Source organism: Oryx dammah, unplaced genomic scaffold, assembly GCF_014754425.2.
Source record: "Oryx dammah isolate SB20612 unplaced genomic scaffold, SCBI_Odam_1.1 HiC_scaffold_22, whole genome shotgun sequence".
NCBI lineage: Eukaryota > Metazoa > Chordata > Mammalia > Artiodactyla > Bovidae > Oryx > Oryx dammah.
In genome coordinates this window covers 50727624-50743573 of record NW_024070206.1, presented here as the reverse complement: position 1 = coordinate 50743573, position 15950 = coordinate 50727624, and the positions used below count along the sequence as shown (strand labels likewise).

The window sequence follows — 15950 nt, the reverse complement described above, 5'->3', positions numbered from 1 at the left end:
ATGAAACAAGAGAAATCGCCAAACACTAAAGATGCTACATTAGTGTAAAGATATAAAGATGCTGTCTTCATTCTTTTTCTCAGGTATGTGAAAAAATGGATACATTTTTGTGTCTAAGACAAACTCCAAAAGATGATAAATGATAATTCCTCAGAAATACTTAAGGGATATGAAAAGATGTTGGTTAAAAAAAAAAAAAATAGGACTGACAATGCCAAGTTATACAGGGATATATTCTCAGAATTGGGTGGGACTCAACTTTTTAAGCATCTCATCCATCAAGGTCTACAAGAGCAACCTCTAAGTCTCAATCACAGTCTGAAAAGCAGCATGACAGATTCTAGCACCTTGACACTCAAATCATGGGGCAACGCTACTGCTGCAGCAACAGAAATGGGAACTTCAGTAACTGAGTAAGTTAATAAAGAATATTTGATTGGCACATTTAACTGGATATTGGGTGGCTACTCTATCTCTTAGCAGTTTTTTTCATTTCACTAATTGACTTATAACAAAAGCATGAAATGAACACTGAAACCAAACCCTTCCAAAGGAGAAAAAACGTGATAATCTGAAAAATCACAACATTGGTTGCTTTTCTACATTTTGTATGATAGACTGTCATATTGCTTCTTCCTTTTACTATGCATTCACTTATTCCAGATAGAAAGCATTTAGTGTGATCTGTTGTTTTCATTTCCACTTGGAATCTCATCTTAAAAATGTTAGCTACCCATATTTGCTTAGTTTAAATATGTAAGCACAGGATATTTTAGCATTTATGTCCTAGATGGGCATGAGACAACTCCCTTTCTTTATGTATTCATTCAAGGCTCAAGTTGGTTTCTAATAAATTCTTGAAAACATGGCATTTTTCATCTAACATCTGTTTTAGATCTATTCCTATGTAGATCTTCCTTTCAAAATTCCTTAAATAAGTCATTAAATGCTGATCTTACTATAAATCTATTTTCTTTTCCACATTATGATTTCCCTAACTGATTCCATTTCCTTTCAAATTGGGTAAAAATTGTGAGTGTCATTTTTTATATTCTGAAGATTTATTTTTTTATTTGGTAGACTTAGGAGATTGTGCCATGTGGCTGCTTGGCAGGACCAAATGGTGAATGATGTATATTTAAAAATCTTTTTAACAACTAGATTTTGACTATCTTAAAATGTTAGAATCAATGACTTTGATATTCTCAATTTCCTCTATAATCACCATCTTTACAGCAATATTTACTCTGGTGATATGCTTAAGTACCCATTTCCTACTTCATTGGAAAAAAACTTGCAACAAAATAATGAAAACTATACCTCAGTAAATTTTGTCATATGTATTTTTTTTCTGAAAGTGAAGTCGCTCAGTCGTATCCGACTCTTTGCGACCTCATAGACTATAGCCTACCAGGTTCCACCGCCCATGGGATTTTCCCGGCAAGAATACTGGAATGGGTTGTCATTTCCTTCTCCAGGAGATCTTCGCGACCCAGGGATTGAACCTGGGTCTCCCGCACTGTAGGCAGACACTTTACCATCTGAGCCACCAGGGAAGTCACCAGGAATTTTTTTTCTGAAGTGTTCATTAAATAATTTATGACACACACATACAGTCACACAGACACACACACCCATTCTTGTGCTTATCTATGCTTTTCTGACAACAAATAATCAATCCTAGGTGACTATGAGGGTCTCAAATCTTATAATTTGCTAGTATACAATGAACAACAAAAAATAGCCCTGAACAATAAACAGAGAAAACTTGTGTTGTTTATACCACACTATTTAGTGGCTATTATAACTATTTGGTTACAAGTAAACACTTTGATAAAGAGTCATGATAAATCCATAAGACATGTTTTATATAAGCATTTACTATGCTTAGCTCAAGTTTGGATATTTAATCCAGTGAACTCTCTCACTGTCAAATAAATCCTGAAGACATTTGAAAATCATTTTCTAAAAAGTCCTGACCCTGCTGGAATCGATCAAATAACTAAAATAACTTACACATGTGTATAATAGTCATATTGTTTGATATCAGAGTGGTACCATTGGAACTAAAACTACAGTACGTTATTCAACCTCTAGAACAAAAAGCTCGCATTAATCCAATTTGCACTGCTATCGTCTACTTAGGAAAGGAAAGCCTTATCAAGCCCACAAAAAATACCAAAAATGCCCAGGAGAATTGTAGCATTGAACTGAATTGCTTACACACACTTCAAAACCTTCTGTTTCTCTAAACATTACTACTTTGGGGAGGACTCTCTAAAACCTCCCAAATCTCATTATTGTTGCTGTCATCATATTTGTTGTTTTTGTCATTAAGTGAGGGCAGCAGGAAGCATTCTGAAGGTGTGGGTGGTATTGAAAGGGTGTGAATAAGCCTGTTTGGTCAAAGAATGTTTACACAGAAGATAATTATAGGCAGCTGCTGCCACTGTGGTTCAGAACTTTTCCTGACCACAAGCATCCTTGGTTCATTTTCAGTTATTTCTTCAGCGGCTAGAGTCACAGTCCCAAAATAATGTTCCCTCGGAGAAGGCAAAGGCACCCAACTCCAATACTCTTGCCTGGAAAATCCCATGGATGGAGGAGCCTGGTGGGCTGCAGTCCATGGGGTCGCTAAGTCGGACATGACTAAGCGACTTCACTTTCACCTTTCACTTTCATGCATTGGAGAAGAAAATGGCAACCCACTCCAGTGTTCTTGCCTAGAGAATCCCAGGGATGGGGGAGCCTGGTGGGCTGCCATCTATGGGGTTGCACAGAGTCAGACACGACTGAAGTGACTTAGCAATTAGCTCCCATCTGATAAGAACAGAAATTCAGGGTCTCTAAATTGTGATTTCCCTAAAGCATACATGGAGAAGGCAATGGCACCCCACTCCAGTACTCTTCCCTGGAAAATCCCATGGAAGGAGGAGCCTGGTAGGCTGCAGTCCATGGGGTCGCAAAGAGTCAGACAGGACTGAGCGACTTCACTTTCACTTTTCACTTTCATGCATTGGAGAAGGAAATGGCAACCCACTCCAGTGTTCTTGCCTGGAGAATCCCAGGGACAGGGGAGCCTGGTGGGCTCCCGTCTATGGGGTCGCACAGAGTCAGACACGACTGAAGCAGCTTAGCAGCAGCAGCAGCAATACACATCTTTACAATTCCAGTTCCCTGCACAGCAGATGTACAGATGAAAAGCTGGAATGAATGCAATGACCTTTATTTCAAGTAAAACAAATCACAATCAATCAATAAAATAAAACAAGTCACAATCAGTCAAGTATTATATCACATTGGTAACATTTTCAGGGTTTCCCAGGTGGCACAGTGGTTAAGAACCTGCCAGCCAATGCAAGAGAAACAAGAGACATAGTTTCAATCCCTGGGTCAGGAAGATGCCTTTGAGTAGGAAATGTCTACCCACGCCAGTATTCTTGATTGAGAAATCCCATGGACAGAAGAACCTGGGCTACAGTCCTTGGGGTCTCAAAGAGTCAGACATGACTGAGCATATATACACAAAACTTTCAAGTTAAAGACCTGAGTTGAAATAGGTGTAAAAATACAAGCTCCATTATTATTTTAAATAAACTTCCTCCTTCAGTACCATAAACAATAGGAAATAAAATATATAAATCAACTGGTCTCTGTTCTAGCCTCAATTTTTTTTTTTATTATCTTGTAAGATCATCCATATCTAAGTTACATACTGGCTGAAAACTATTCCAAAGGTAGCTAAACAAGTGGAATTTAAAAGAAAATTTAATAGTATTTGAAATACAGTATATACTAAAGGTAATCTACTTTCTATTTTCCCAGTCATGGGGCAATGGTCAGAAGCCCTGTTGGTAAAACAGCCTTCATTATTGTTTTATATATCTCACACTGAGCATCACCTTACCATCATTATAAACAGTATACATTTGAGTATAAATTCTCATGCATCTAAATTTCTGGAGAAATTACAAAAAGATGAGTGGTGGCAGGTGAATGGACATTTATGGGCTGAAGCACACTCTACAAGAAATAGACCAAATGTTAGCCTGACTACACTGATAGTCTACCTGATACCCTGGCCCTAGAGACATGCTTGGAATAGTGAATTAATATCCTAACATAGGGAGAAAGAAAAGTAAATCATCACAAAGATGTGTCTGGATTTTTTTTTTTTTGGTTTGATACTAAGTTTATTCGGAAGGTTTTTTTTTTAACCTCTTAAGCATAATTTTTAATTTCTTTTTGGTAGGGGCAGGGGTTGGCGAGCTGTACCACACAGCCTGTAGGATCTTAGTTCCCCTATCAAGGATCAAACCCAGGGTCTGGGCAGTGAAAGCACAAAATTCTAACCACTGGTCTGCCAGGGGCTTCCCTCATTTTTTAAATTTTAAATATTAAATTGAAAAGGGATGCTAAGACCTAGGTAATTTCTTGAAGACACTGAACAGTGTAAAAGAAGAATTTCCGAATTTCCGTACAAATAAAATAATGTGTCAAAAAGTAGAATTTAGACACTGGCTACTAACACATCTCAAACATTCCCTCACTCAAAATAGTAATTTCTATATGAATATTAATGTGATTCTTTTTCTGGTACTTACGATGATTTAATTTTAAACACAAACCTCCCCAAATCAGATAGTGCCAGACCAACTTGCGCTTACTCACCCACAGGCGACATTTCGGGAACCCCTGCCGTGTACGGGCCATCCAAGAATCTGGGTTCGTTGTCGTTGATGTCCTGAATCTTGATGACGAACTCGGACTCGGGTTCCACGGGCTTGTTGGTGAGCCGGTCCAACGCCTGGGCTCGAAGTGTGTAGTAGGCTTGCTCCTCGCGATCCAGCCTCTTGGTAGCATGAATATCCCCAGTGTTCTCATCAATAATGAAAATGGAACTTGCCCCTTCGCCTGACAAGATGTATTTGATGGAACCATCTCCTTTATCAACATCAGAGTGAAGCTGGTGAAAAATTCATGTGAGATGAGATTAACTTACAAGAGAGTCAGCGATATGGAGATACGTAAAAATAATTCTAATGTCAGGCAGCAGCACATGAAATTTTATTGTTCTTGGAAAGATAAGCGGACCAGTATTGTGCACAGTGGAAAAGGCTATTTAGAATGTGTCAGCTTGCACTTGTGAGCAAGACAATTGCATTTCTTCCGGTACCCAGCCTCACTTCCAAAGGAATTTTATATCATCCCTAAAGTTAGAAACTCGTCTATCCTTGCCAGTTTTAGCCATCTTCGCTGACCAGAGCAGATATTCAGTAAACATGTACAACCAGTCAATTCAATCATTTTCCAAGCAAAGGGACTTGTTCAAGCACATTAGTAAGTTTAGATCTAATACGTTATGTAAAATGCTTAGAAATCATCACATCCTTTTCGGGTACCCTTCCCTCCCACCCCCACAACTTCTCATGATTATTAAGTATGGATGGCTGTCCAGTCGCTAAATGGGTCTCCAAATCCTTCTATATTTTAAAATTTGAAGCTGGAAAAAAAAATTACACTGCTCTCTGAAGTAGGAATTTTAAATCAATATGTGCTTGAGACTTCAACTAAAACCTTTCTTGAAATACCAAGCACTGTATTAGATTTGCATGATTAACCCCGGCTCCGGCTGCAGGGGCAGCCCCTACTGATTTGCATTTCATATCTGGAGCTGTCCCTTCTGTGTATGTCAGAACATTATGTCGAACAGAGGATCCTGAGGAATCTTGGAAATAATTACACCTTTCCCTGAACTTCATAACCTGAGAAATGCAGCACCCAATCCGGAATTTCAACAATCTTTCATCCCCAGGAACCGCTGCGATTCTGGACTGCAATTAATACAAAGGCAAAAACCCAATTTACCAAATAGCAAGGCTGCCTTGCAGAACTACGATGGCACTCAAAACTATGTTGGCACTCTTTAAAAGACAGGGGGCTTCCCAGGTGGCTCAGTGGAATCCACTGAGTGGATTCATCGTAAGAATCCACCTGCCATCGCAAGAAAAAGACCAAGTGTGAAAAATATAGGATATGGGAAACTATTCAGGCAAGTAGGTACCCAGTCCATTTCCATCTTTAGCTGTTGAGGATACTGCACTTGTACCATGAATTTCTGTGAGTGATCCTTCCATTGCACTGTAACAGCTGTGTTTATACTCGGCTTCGGAATACTTAAGTACCTGATTCATCCTTTTGTTTCTGTAGTTTTCAGCCAGGACAAAATGATACAAAAAAATTAATTTCTGGCACAAGTTTTAATTTAGCTTTGTTCAGAGTTGCATTAGCGAGTGAATCACTCTGCAGCAAGATTATCCAGCATATGGAAAAGATGTGTTCTTGAAATATAATGAATTATTTAATTTTCTTAAGTCATTCTCAGGGTGTCTGTTACGTACACATGTAATAGCTTGTATGAGACAAGCTAAAAATCCCTAAAGTTTGACTTATTGAGTACTCCCTGTGTTCCAGGAACTACTGTTAATATTCTCTACAGAGTAACCCATCCCAGGCTCACACTAACTGACTTCATCATCCTTTTAACAGATTAGGAAACTGAGGCAGAGAAAGGCCTGAGGTCACGTGGCCAACTCTGCAGCTGCATCCCTACAGGTGGCGCTAGTGGTAAAGAAGCTGCCAGCACAAGAGGCACGAGAGATGTGGGTTCAATCCCAGGTCCGGAAGATCCCCTGGAGGAGGGCATGGCAACCCACTCCAGTATTCTTGCCTGGAAAATCCCATGGACAGAGGAGCCAGGCGGGCTACAGTCCACAGGGTTGCAAAGAGCTGGACACGACTGAAGGGACTCAGCACACAACACGCACAGCCTGGTGGAAAGGCCATCCTCTACTCTTGCACTGGGATCCTGCCTCTAGCGGACAGGCTGTGTCCTGTGAGGGGAGAACATTAAAAGCCGCTACAAAGGAGAACTCAACTCAGGGCAGAATAAAGCAACCCATCCCCACCAGATCGCCCCCCTGGATCTTAAAGATGCTCAATGCTTCCAGGGGTTTACATCAACACCCTTCACAACGTGCCAGAAGGGACCTTTCAGACACCACTGGACAGCAGTAGACTCCACCACACTCAACAACACCAAGACCTGAGTCCAGAGACAAAAGATGACAGGTGAGAATAAAGCGGGGCTCCCCTGGCGGCTCAGCCGTGAAGGATCCGTCTGTCAATGCAGGAGACGCAGGTTCAACCCCTGGGTTGGGAAGACCCCCTGGAGAAGCGAGTGGCTGCTCAGTCCAGTGTTCTTGCCTGGAGAATCCCATGGACAGAGGAGCCTGGCGGGCTACAGTCCATGGGGTCACAGAGTCAAATACGATTGAAGTGACTAACCACAAGCACAGAGCACGGTCCCCCACTGCACACACCTCTCACAGCCACTCTCTCAGCCCCTCCTTGCCTCATCTGTTCCTCTCTGCGTCAGCAGAGGGTCTCTACACTATTGCTGATGGTAGTGTGAAATATTAGAAAGAGATTCTGACCATGGAAATACATAAGTAATACCCAGGCTGCATCTTTAACCAAAGGTATGGGCTCCCATTCACGGGACCAGCCCTTGTGACTCATTTAACTAATTCCTATCAACTGAAGACGGCCGTCTTCACAGCATGGTGTTCCGATGTTCCCAGGGTCTTCAGGTAAGGGAGGACACCTTCCTCTCCATAAAATCCTGACTGACCTTCAGCCTGAGCTCTGATGCCATATTTGACATTATGTGATATCGTTAGTTGTTCTCCATTATTGAGAGTGAAAGAGCTGAAAGGTGAAAACGGTTCATATTGCTTGTTTTCCCAGTCATTCAAGGATCAGCATTCTTCTCTTCCACATCTAACTGCCACCACCACCACCAACCCCTCCCCCCGCCACACACACACGTGCACAAGCACACATCCATTGCCGGAGCCCTGAAATCCACCACCCTCCCCATCACTGACATTTTTCTCCTAGCTGGGACTATCGCTAGGCTTGTAACCACTGACAAAATTCAGGAGCGTAAAAATGCTGTGAGTCTAACCTGGTGTATTTGCAAGGTTAGTAGAGGCATCTGTGGTTGAAAGTAAATGATCAACTAGGAAATATTAAGATGGAGATGAAATTATCAGTGATTCACACACTAAATCTGTAAGGCTTCACCCACTATACTAACCTTAATAGGTGAAGTGAAACCCATGCTGTTTTGAAAAACTACTAGCCTTCTGTGATGAAGAAACATGCTCAGCAAATAAAAATGCTGAGAAACTACAGAAAGGCAATCTAAGTTAAGACGTGTGTCAATGTAGTCCCCTCGCCCCCTCCACACACACAAACACAGCTGCACAGTCTTTGTAAATGGCTATTACAGACTAGGGTAGGATGCTTTACAGTGAAGACCTCTGGCCAGGAAAAAAGAAATTTCTATGGTCCCAATATGGTAAGTGAACAAATTAGCAATAAATGAAAAACACCGTTAAAAACAAAGATTTGTACTCTTATTTGGAGCAGAGCTGAACTCATGATGTTTTGCCTATTTGCCAATATCCCCGTAAACCTGATCTTTTGATTCAACTAAGCAATAACAAAATCCTGATTTATCACCAGAAAAAAACCTCATTTTTGCCGTCTGCGTCTCTATATCTTTTTCAAAATATTTGTTGTGGCTCCAAAAGTAAATATTTACATTTTTCTCTTTTTTTGGCAAATGAGCCCACACAGTGAGAAGCACACATCTCTTAGCTGAGTCCAGCTCATGATAAGGCGACCAAACAAGCACAGAGGCAGAGGCGAACCAAGTATGATGCGAATCCAGCGTCACCACTGTGTTTGATAACAATGTAAGAAGTATGGAACTGTTGGATTCCATCATAATCTGCCCAGGCCAGGACGCAAAGCACACTTCACATGTGCCTGAAGTATAATCTGTTTCATAATCCACTATGAGGAGAAGATGGGACGAATTGAGAGAACACTGACATAGATACACTATCATGAATAAAACAGAGAGCTAGTGGGAAGCTGCTGTATAGCAGCGGAAGCTCAGCTCAGTGCTCTGTGATGACCTAGAGGGGTGGGAGGGAGGCTCAAGAGGGAGGAATATATGTATCCACAGAACTGATTCACACTGGACAGCAGAAACCAACACAATATTGTAAAGCAATTATTCTCCAGCTAAAAACAATGATAAGAATCCACTAGGCCTCCATCATCCCCCACTCAATGGAATACGCACTCATCACCTCTAACCCATCAACCCTTTCTTCAGTCTTTCTGAACAATAATCCCAACTTGGAACCTTAAAATCTTCCACTTGGGCTAGAACAAAACTCCCCGGCTACTATTCACTTTGAATAACTCACATCATCTACGCTGTTACACTGCATGTCAGCAATGATCTTCCTAAAACTACACTGAAGTATAGTACAGGGTGTGTCACAGCCTTCATCAAATATATCTAATTGCTTCCCATGGTCTCTGGGTTTAACCCCAGATCGTAAGCACAGGCTCCATGTGGCCGCGGGCCATCCCCCCAGTGTCTCTTTCCTGCATCCCAGAAGGCTCTCTACGCCCCAGACACCTGGGATCAGTCACTGCGGCCGGAGCAGAGCAAACATGTCCATCCCTTTACAGACCTGGCCTCCATTGTCTCATCCAGCATCTGACATCCAGCTCAACATAACAAAAGCTCCCTTTTACTGAAACCTTAACAATCCTATTTCCCCCCACCCCCAAGGCATGTTGTTTGCATTTCTCTGACAAAATGCCTTTAATTCTGCTTTCTGTTGAAAATCCGGTTTAGTTGTTTTCCCACTCTAAGAGCTGGGTTCTCTTTATCATCATATTCCACATACTTAACAAACTATTGTAGTAAATTTTGTAAATTTATAATTCACTTTGTGAAACAGTGGCGCCTGTTTTATTTCAATTTCTATCCTTTTAAGTTTTAATAGCATTAAGTAGAAAGAAAAGAAACTAAACAAAAAACATCCCGTATCTCTGGTTTGTTCTCGCTAATCCTCTGAAACCAAGGAGAGGGAATTCAGACACCTTGTTTACTATGCCCAGGGTAATACTTGCACATTGATACCCCTCTGCTCCCCAAGAGACAGGGTCCTGCAGGGACAGGCATGCTTTCTTATTCTTGCTTCCCTAAGTCTTATACAGTACTCCACACAGACACAGAGGCATAAAGAGGGTTTATAGACCGTTGGACGTTCTCAGATGGCAGAACACCATGCTCTTGATTAAAGAATCTGCCTGCAACGCGGGAGACCCGGGTTCGATCACTGGGTCAGGAAGATCCCCTGGAGAAGGGAATGGCAACCTACTCCAGTATTTTTGCCTGGAGAATTCCAGGGGACAGAGGAGCCTGGTGGGCTACAGTCCATGCGGTTGCAAAGAGTTGAACACCACTGAGAAACTAACACTATGTTTTCAATTTAAGATTATAAAGAACAACAACAGATCAATGCACTGCATTCTAACATTTTTCTTGCATTTATTTAATCAACTAGGACCTGATATAAACTACCTGATCTATCACTGTGATCCATCTGAAAATGGAAAATATTCCTCAATCTACTGAGGTAAAAAAAAATCAATTCAATATACTGACCCACTTTACTTCCCTCTATGAACATGTTCCACTCTGCTTGTTTCTGACCTGACTGTTGATCTTGTCTTTACTCTCCTGGTTCCCCTCCTCTATAAAATACCTGCACTTGAACTTCATTGAACAGTTGTGACAACTACTTGAGATGATGTAGAAGGGTATGATTATAAATTACTATAATGTCAGGACTGTACTTATTAATGTTTTGCTTTTGAAAACATTATATTTTCATATCACAAAAAAGACCAATATAGTCATAAGATGAAACAGAATGTTTATCATGAAAGATAATGTTTATCATGAAAGTTTTGACACTAAAAATATAAAACTAAGAAAGAAAGCCTCCATGATCCTCAATGATGAAATACAATGATGGAAATAATTAATGTTATATTTAACATTATAATTAATTATAATTAATGTTATATTTAATTTTTCTATAATGAATACTTGAATAAAAAAACACAAAATGCATATTATAGAAACAAAAGTTTATTCTGCTACATTTGTGTTCAAAAATGGAGTAATGATGGCTGAACACAAAATATGCATATGTTCCTTTGAACAGCATGTTAACCCATCAGAGAATGATTTATATATTGAACATTAGGCAAAAGATTTCTAAGGTAAATTTTCTACTGCTGATTTACTTATTCTAGTTTTTTTAAAGTTTAAAACTGTGTTATAGATTGTTAGAACTCATGCAGTTTACTTTTGCTAAACTTTCACAAGGTTAAAATAATAAGTATGGAGGGCAGATTTAAACAATAATTGGCAGGGGAAAAAAACTGCTTGAATATACACATTATGTGCAAGTTTTCTTTTCTCATTATGCTTTTAAATAGATATTTTCCACTTACCACTGGATACGATGTAATTATCAAGCTGTTGAAGAAATATTACAGATGAAAACTAGTACAAGAGTCTTTTTTTTTCTGGTTGAAGTATTCCTAATTTATAATTATCATTGTGATCCAGGGTAATGGAACACGATTTTCTTGGGAGGCATCTTTGAGGAAGATGCTGGTTTAAGAAGTATAGGTATTAATTACTATGTGCATGCACGCTAACTCGCCTCATTTGCGTCCGACTCTTTCCAATGCTGTGGACTATAGCCCACCAGGCTCCTCTGTCTGTGGGATTCCCCAGGCAAGAATACTGAAGTGGGTTGCATTTTCTTCCCCAGGGCATCTCCCGACCCAGGGATCGAACCCATGGCTCTTCTGTCTTCTACACTGGCTGGCGGGTTCTTTACCACTAGCGCCACCTGGGAAGCCCTTCATTACTAGGCATAGAGAGCTTCCCTGATCGCTCAGTTGGTAAAGGATCCACCTGCAATGCAGGAGACCCAAGTTCAGTTCCTGGGTCGGGAAGATCTGCTGGAGAAGGGATAGGCTACCCATTCCAGTATTCTTACACTTCCCTTGTGGCTCAGCTGGTAAAGAATCCGCCTGCAATGTGGGAGATATGAGTTCAATCCCTGGGTTGGGAAGATCGCCTGGAGAAGGGAAAGGCTACTCACCCCAGTATTCTGGCCTGCAGAATTCCATGGCCTGTATAATCCATGAAGGTGGAAAGAGTTGGACATGACTGAGTGACCTTCACTCAAACACTCACAAAGTAATAAAGGAAAAGAATATGATACAGAACTATTTAGGAAAGATTAAAATAGATGGGGAAACAGTGGAAAGAGTGTCAGACTTTATTTTGGGGGGTTCCAAAATCACTACAGATGGTGACTGCAGCCATGAAATTAAAAGAGGCTTACTCCTTGGAAGAAAAGTTACGACCAACCTAGATAGCACATTGAAAAGCAGAGACATTACTTTGCCGACTAAGGTCTGTCTAGTCAAGACTATGGTTTTTCCTGTGGTCATGTATGGATGTGAGAGTTGGACTGTGAAGAAAGCTGAGTGCCGAAGAATTGATGCTTTTGAACTGTGGTGTTGGAGAAGACTCTTGAGAGTCCCTTGGACTGCAAGGAGATCCAACCAGTCCATCCTAAAGGAGACTAGTCCTGGGTGTTCATTGGAAGGAATGATGCTAAAGCTGAAACTCCAGTACTTTGGCCACCTCATGCAAAGAGTTGACTCATTGGAAAAGGGAGGGATTGGGGGCAAGAGGAAAGGGGGACAACAGAGGATGAGATGGCTGGATGGCATCACCGACTCGACGGACTTGAGTTTGAGTGAACTCCGGGAGATGGTGATGGACAGGGAGGCCTGGCGTGCTGCAATTCATGGGGTCACAAAGAGTCAGACACGAGTGAACTGAACTGAACTGAACTGAAAATTCGCTAGAACAGCTCTTAAAAGAAAAAAAACAAAAACAGTATATTTTGAAAAGGAAGGACTACTATGAATTTTTATCCTCAGGAAAAGTTCACCCTAATGCAGTGGCAACAGACATTCATTCTGGGGTTCAGTCCATACTAAGCAGCAGAGTGGTATCAACAGATAGGTCCAGGCAAAGGAACCAGAGGTATGTCTACTGAATCTCTGCTTCTTATCTTGCTGCCTTCAGTTCAGTTTACTCTCTCAGTCATGTCCGACTCTTTGCGACCCCATGGACTGCAGCACACCAGGCCTCCCTGTCCATCAACAACTCCCAGAGTTTACTCAAACTCATGTCTATTGAGTCAGTGATGCCATCCAACCATCTCATCCTCTGTTGTCCCCTTCTCTGCCTGCCCTCAATCTTTCCCAGCATCAGGGTCTTTTCAAATGAGTCGACTCTTTGCATCAGGTGGCCAAAGTACTGGAGTTTCAGCTTCAACATCAGTCCTTCCAATGAACACCCAGGACTGATCTTCTTTAGGATGGACTGTTTGGATCTCCTTGCAGTCCAAGGGACTCTCAAGAGTCTTCTCCAACACCACAGTTCAAAAGCATCAATTCTTTGATGCTCAGCTTTCTTTATAGTCCAACTCTCACATCCACACATGACTACTGGAAAACCACAGCCTTGAATTAGACGGATCATTGTTGGCAAAGTAATATCTCTGCTTTTTAATATGCTGTCTTGCTGCCTTGATCGCACCTAAATCCCAGGTTATTGCTAGTTATAGATCAGTCAAGGCTATGGTCTTTCCAGTAGTCATGTACATTTATAAAAGCTACACAATAAAGAAGGTAGAGAGCTGAAGAATTGATGCTTTCAAAATGTGGTGCTGGAGAAGACTCTTGAGAGTCGCTTGGACAACAAGGAAATCAAACCAGTTAATCCTAAAGGAAATCAACCCTGAATATTCATTGAAAGGAATGATGCTGAAGTTGAAGCTTCCGTACTTTGGCCACCTGATGTGAAGAGCTGACTCACTGGAAAAGACCCTGATCCTGGGAAAGACAGAAGGCTAGAGAAGGGGCAACACAGGATGAGATGGTTGGATGGCATCACCGATTCACTGGACATGAGCTTGGACAAACTTGGGGAGATGCTGAGGGACAGAGAAGCCTGGCGGCTGCAGTCCATGGAGTCGCGAAGAGTCAAACATGATTTGGTGAATGAGCAACAGCAACAACCAATCAGCATCCTCAGTGTCCACTTGGCCTTAAACCCTGAAGTGAGGATAAAATGAAGTAATGTATTTGTAAGTGTTTCGTAAAATGCCACTTTCTATCCATACGTGTACATCCACATAGAGCTGTACCATGGAAGTACCTGCCTTCCTTAGTGGGGGAGATCTTGCTTTAGTTTGAGAGAGTTCTATGCTCGTGGCTATGGCGCGGTTATCGGAGCTTCATGTGAAGAGCCCTGCCTTTTTCGCCAGGGACTGAGTGAAAGCAACTCAGAGAAGCATTTTCATTCCACATGCTACATGTCACTCACTAGAGAAAGCTCCACAGCACACACCTCATCATCTCTCAGTTGCTGTCTCCAGGACACACATCCACACCTTTCAACCAACTGAAAAAAAAAAAGTCTGCCTGGAGTCAGCTTCTTACTGATCAAAACTCCTTGTCACCTAATTTCATCATGAGAGCACAGTGTTCTCCACTTCTTGGCTCCCGCCTAAATGCCAAGTCACAAAACAGAAGCAGTTAGAGAGCAAACACCCTTGGAAGGTTTCAGCTCTCTTCTCAGGAGGATGACTTTAAATTTTGCTTCTTGAAGTGGAGGTTAAGCAGAATTTTCCCACAGAAACACTGCACGTCTACTCAAAAAATTTAACAATTTCATCTGCCATATGCTTACGATAAAAATATCAGAAATACCACAGAGTCAGACTCAACTCAGCCACTGAACAACAACAAAGCAAACAAACTGGGAGTGGAGAGAAAATACTTATGATTTCAAACCTCAGAGGTTCTTTTCACACCTGAGACTCCCCTCCAGGGGATCCACAGTGGGTCACCCCCATCCCATCCCACTTCATCTCAAAGGCTGGGCTGCAGCACCCAGTTCAACTACTGGAAGTGCTGGAGTCAGTCTCTCTCAGGCCTTACCACTTGCTGTAGGAAAACACCCTCTGTTGGAGGGAGATGCCTCCTTAAACATCACAGAGCTTCCTGGGGCAAGTAGAATACACAAGACCAGGAAGTACAATTATAATGGGAATGCCTGTGTTATCCTCATTCCTACTGATGCTTCTGTTTCAAGAGCAAGGTGATTCCACCAGGTTCAAAGTGCTCTCTGCCTTGTCCCTGGACTCCCTGCACCAAGGGACAAACGCACAAAGAGAAGCGTTGCATCCTGGTAGGTGTAATTCATTTTGACCACCAACAGGAGGCAGGCTTCTGTTACACGATGGAGACAGGAAGAGAGGCTCAGCATCTGGGCCCTTGGGTGACTCCTGATACTCTCTTGCCCCATTTTGATGCTAGAAGGACAAGTGCAGGAACCTCAGCCTGAGGCAGGCTGGGTGATGAGAGGAAAATGGTGCATACTGATTTGAACCTGGAGACCACCTACAGCATCAGGGGCTGTAGTTCATCTTTCTGACCTTCCTGTAAATCCCACCAAGAAAAGAGGTCAAATATGAGCTATAGGAGCTGCCCCCTGAACTGACGACCTCAAGCCGGGGGTGGGGGCCCCTCTGGCAGTCATCATGGGGTGTCATGGCAGTGACCTCCCAGGTCCACTTCCTACCTGACCCCAGGAAACGCTGGGAGTGCCAGGGGCTGATGCTTCTCAGCTAAGTTCTTCCTAAAAACTGTCACTCACCTAGGGGATATTTATGAATCTGGCAAATTGCAAAAAACGGCAGAGAGAGCCAGTTTGCTGAAGGTAATACTTCTTTCTTGGGGGCATCCCCCAGGCAATGACTGGCTGATTTCAAGCTCCTCCTGCTCCCCTGATCCAGGTCAACTTTGAAGAGCCTTGCCAGCTGCACACATGCCCGGAGACTAGC

The 15950-nt window shown here is 42.1% G+C and overlaps 1 protein-coding gene across 1 annotated transcript in view; it reads right to left on the bottom strand.

Moving 5' to 3' along the window:
* CDH7 (cadherin 7) overlaps positions 1 to 15950 on the bottom strand; it is a 128412-nt gene that overhangs the window by 69843 nt on the left and 42619 nt on the right. Inside the window, exon 2 of the mRNA XM_040264335.1 lies at positions 4672 to 4966. Within this exon, the coding sequence (XP_040120269.1) occupies positions 4672 to 4966 (295 nt within the window). The remainder of the gene's footprint in view (positions 1 to 4671; positions 4967 to 15950) is intronic.